This window comes from Hipposideros armiger, unplaced genomic scaffold (genome assembly GCF_001890085.2).
Source record: "Hipposideros armiger isolate ML-2016 unplaced genomic scaffold, ASM189008v1 scaffold_321, whole genome shotgun sequence".
NCBI classification, from domain to species: domain Eukaryota; kingdom Metazoa; phylum Chordata; class Mammalia; order Chiroptera; family Hipposideridae; genus Hipposideros; species Hipposideros armiger.
The window spans coordinates 493,530-498,190 of record NW_017731671.1 but is presented as its reverse complement, the minus strand read 5'-3'; the positions used below and the strand labels follow the sequence as shown (position 1 = coordinate 498,190).

At 56.6% G+C, this 4,661-nt stretch overlaps 1 protein-coding gene across 1 annotated transcript in view; it reads right to left on the bottom strand.

The window, feature by feature from the left end:
* The window catches only part of CACNA1I (calcium voltage-gated channel subunit alpha1 I), a 110,034-nt gene that overhangs the window by 78,768 nt on the left and 26,605 nt on the right, over positions 1-4,661 (bottom strand). The window contains exon 3 of the mRNA XM_019660538.1: positions 62-173. Within this exon, the coding sequence (XP_019516083.1) occupies positions 62-173 (112 nt within the window). The remainder of the gene's footprint in view (positions 1-61; positions 174-4,661) is intronic.

Sequence of the window (4,661 nt, the reverse complement as noted above, 5' to 3'; positions counted from 1 at the left end):
AGCGCGGTGGGGCCTGTGGGAGAGGCCTGGTGGTGGGCGGGGCGGGGCGGGGCGGCCTCACCTGCAGGATCTTGCAGCGGTCCGACAGGCAGTCCATGTCGTCGCAAGGCTGGTACATGCCAAGTGTCACGCAGTTCAACAGGATCACCAGCATACTGACACATTCAAACCACGTGCACATTGAGTCAAGGACAAAACTGTGGGTACGGGGGACCGTGGCCATAGGGGGCAGAGTGCACCCTGGAATGTAATACCCCTCAATCCACCACAAACACAGACATACAACCTCTTTGGGTTCCTTCCTTGAATAGGTCAATGTCCAAGTTCTCAAAGACCTTGGAACCACCCTACCCACACACACACACAACAGACATGGCCACACATGCGAAACCCACCAGAGAACCCAAACCCCACCCCGCCACAACCGGCCCAGGACCCCTCCCCCAGCCCCTTGCCCCAGCCTGAGAGTTCCCTTTGTGCTCAGGAAGAGAGAGGTTCCCAGAGGCCGGCAGGCCACCTCTGCCTCGGACCACTCCCCTCAGACTATCACTGCCTCCCTTCTCTGACCACCTCTCCCCTCCCCTGACCCACGCGCCTCCAGGACTACCTGAGGCCTGGATCTGGAGCCTACAGAAGGCGGGGCCAGTGTGGCTGAGATTGTCTGGACAACCCCGGTCCTCTCTCCTCGCCTGCGGCTGAGTTAGAGCTCATCTCCACACTCCTGAATGTCCGTACCTGGGCCTTCCGCAGCCCCAGCGCCAAGGAGGGTAGGGCTCAGCCTCCCCAGGCCTGCCCAGGTAGAAAGTCTGCAGCCAAGGGGGTCTAGAGACCATCTCTTCACCCAATCTTGGGCAGGGCCCCTGGGATACCAGGTGCTTAGAGCCAGGATGAGTGAGCTCCCCCACCCGCCCCCCTCTCCACCAGGCTGCTGTCTCACTTACACCCTCCTCCTTCCCTTCCATCCTGGTGACTCCTGCTCAGTCTTAGAACAGCCGACTGAGGTCCAGGCCCACCACTCTTGATCTTCCTAGTCCTAGGACCAGGGGTTAGAGCTGCAAGGGGTCTCAAAAAAATCTGTGCTTCATTCAAAAGAAAGTGATCCAAGGTAAAGTGGACTCGAGTAGGTTCTCCATCTCTAAGAGGAGGGGTGCTGACAGAACTCACCATCCACTGGCTGCACAAGCCCGTTCCCTCCCCCCAGGAACTGAGCCACAGGAAACAGAAGGGCAGCTTCTGTGCTGTAAAAGCAGTAAACCAGGGGGCCTCCGGTCCCAGCACTCACTGGGTCTGAGGCCTCGGGCAAGCCCCATCCTATCTCTGAACCTGTGAAGGTTCCCCACTGGAGGACCAGGAGCCTCCTCACAGGCCCCACCCTGCCAGCTCTGGCCTCTCTGGTCCACCCTCCCTTCAGCAGCAGAGAGCTCAGCTCCCTCCCCTGATCAAAACCCTGGCACAGCTCTCCGTCTCTCTCAGCATAAACTTCGAAGCTCTCACTGTGGTCTGCAAGGCCCCACCTACCACCTCATTTCCTGCTACCTTCACCCTGGCTCTCAGGTAGATCAGGCACACTCTGCCCCTGGGCCTTTGCACCTGCTGTTCCCTCTACCTGGGAGACTCTTCCCAGGACCTTCAAGGACTGCTCTTTCTGACCCTTTAGCTTCATTGTCACCTTCTCTGAGAAGTCCCCACCCAATCTCTCCCTCCTCAGTGGTCACCCTCTCCCACCCCGACCACCACCCTCTCCCAGCTTTATGGCTTTCTGAGCACTTATGCCCTGAAGTTGTCTTGCTGACATGCCCACTGTCTTTATCCACAGCTAGAACCTATGTTCCAAGGGGACAGGGGTTTTGCATTCACAGCTCTGCCAGTGACAGGCATCTATTAGTAAACGTGTTTCATGAATAAGTAAATCTCTCTGGGCTCTGCCCACCCTCACATCCAGTGATTCTTGAGCACCTCCAAACGAAAACCTTCCCTCCTCAATTTAACAATTTAACAGCCATGCTCTAAGTTTGGGTGTAGCCACACTAGCCAGACCCTCAGATAGACCCCATCCAGGGGATGCTGAGCACCTCTTGCCTGAGGTAAGACTAACCTGGTTTCCCCAGCAACAGCCTCCCTCCCAGCCCCAGGCCCTGGCTCGCCTTGGGATGCTGCCTTCCCTCCCTTCTCCCCTCAGACCCTCCTCACCCAAGCCCTGTTCCTTCCTGCCTCTCCTCCTCCCCCCCACACCCCACCCCTGCTGCCAGTCTCCCACCACAGCCTGTAATTAATTTCAGTCGCTGCCAGGGCCCCCTTCTAGCCTGAGCATCGTTCCAGCAGCAGCTTCATCATTAATTAACTTTTTTGAAGTTCAAACGTTCTAATTACCAGTGAACGCCCCCCTATCCCCTTTGCCTTTTCCCCCTGCCTGTTGTGCTTTCTCACCTTCCAGCCTCCTCCTCTGCTTCCTCTGCCCTTCCTGCCAGTTTCAAGTTCAAAATGCACATAGCAGGGGTCTCCCAGGAGCCTGGCACCCCCGCTTCTTCCTCGGCAGGACCATTTTACAGATGAGGAAAACTGAGGCTCCCAGAAACTAGGGACCTCTCCTGGGTCACATAGCTGGGAAATACCAGAGCTAAGATTCACACCGGCTTGCTGGATTCCGAGGACAGCGCTTTCCTCTGTGGCACTTGGCCTGTCCCTGCCTGTGACTTCACCCTCCCTCCCCTGCGGCTTCAGCATCTCAGTTGGACCCTACATGGCCTCTCCTCTAGCCGCCAGCTCTGGTCTCTGCCCTTCCGATCTGCCCCACACCATAACCAGGCACACTGTGTGCTCAACACTACTGGATCGCTTTGCAAGTGTTCTCTCCTTTAATCCTCACCGTGCTATTATAAGCCCCATTTACAAATGAGGGAATTGAGACACAAACGGGAACATGATTTGCCCAAGGTCACCAGCTGGAAAAAGGCAGAGCTGGCATACAAACCCAGAGCCTGCCTTTCTTGTCCCCAAGCTGTTTTGTCACTGCCAGGTTAATCTGCCAGAAGTTCAACTCTGAGTGTGCCTCTCCCCTGTTCAAAAACCTCCATGGCTCCCACCACCCTCCTTAACCTGACCCCCGAGGCCTCCTGGACACTGAGCTCACTGAATTCCTCCAGCCTCATCTCCCACTGGCCTTGGCATGCGTTGAACTTCTTGCTGTCCCCAAGCATACTCTACATGCACTTTCTCTTCCCTCTACTGTCTCTGCCAGGCACACTCCTACCATCCTTCACAGCCCCGTTTATTTATCACCTCTTCTTAAAGCTTCCCTTGAAATGCCTTTCCCCACTCACAAGGTGGTGGTTCAGCCTCCTCTCCAGAAATGCTCCCTGTCCACCTGGTCTAGCTGGTTTCATGGCAATGAACTTGGCAGTAACCACAACTACTGCGTGCCAGGGCCCTGGGGACATGGCCCTAGCTGTCATCTTAGCCCGTTGGAGACAAATAAAGAAACAAGCCTGGAGAGCTGGAGCGACTTGTCCGAGGTCTCACAGGCAGTGAGCAGCCCAAACAGTCTGACTCGTAGGTGCCCCAAGCTGCTGTGCGTTCCTGCCTCTTGTTCATCTGGCTTGCCCATGGCACTGGGTCCCTCAAGGGGGCAGATGGAGCGGCTCTCACCTCTAGATTGCTCAGCTGCAGACATTCAGAGATGGACAGTCTCAGCCCTGCCCCGAGGCACTCAGGGAAATCCCAGATGGCAGAGCCTGGGCCCTTTCCAAGAGCCTGTGAGGCTTAGAAGTCAGGCCAGAGCTGGCATCACTGCCCGCAGTTCCTGACATGCTCCCCACTGGCTGGGGGATCAAAGGCACCAGCCCTCCTTGAAGTTGAACCAGACCATGTAGCACAGGGAAGACTGTCAGAGGGAGTCAAGGTCTCCAGGCCGAGCGCTCCATGGCCTGGCCCAACGCCCAATGTTTTCCACTAGTCACAAGCATTGAGGAACTCTGAGAGCACGGTCGGGCAAGCTCCGGGGTTCTGGGACAATCTGAGGGAGGACGGAGGCCCCAAGAGGGTGGTATGGGATTTCTGGGAAATAGGGCAGGCAGAGGCTTGAGTGCCAGCTCCATGAGCGCAGGGCATCTTCAATAGCAAGCTCAAAGCCCTAGACCTGGTATCTGAGGCCATGCAGGTGGGACCCTGCCACCTTGCCTACTTCATCGCCCAGGTCCTCACTTCTGTCGAGGTGACCTTTGTCACAGAACAACCCGACCCAGGCCCTCTGAGAGTATCTGATCCAATGACCCATTCCACAGATGGAAACCAGAGGATAGGGAGCCATCCAAGAGACACAGCAAGCCCAAGCGAAGGGACCTTCAGACATCAGACTCCGAACCCACGGGGGTCCCTAAGCCACGGTGGATTTCAAAACCACTGAAGCCCCATGTTTCCCCAAATGCCCAGGCTCTGTGTGTACCACCTGCTCAGCACCACCACATTCAGTCATTTGAAGCTGATTAGACCCCTGACGGGCAGCATAGGTACCTTTGACGAACACAGACGGGGAGACACACCAATGGCGATGCAGTCGATAGTTTCCTCGGCAGGCAAAGCCTTCCCAAACACCAACCTGGCTTTGGGGGAGAAAAACAGCCAAAGCATCCTTGGGGGCTGCAGAGTCCCCACCCCAATCCCAC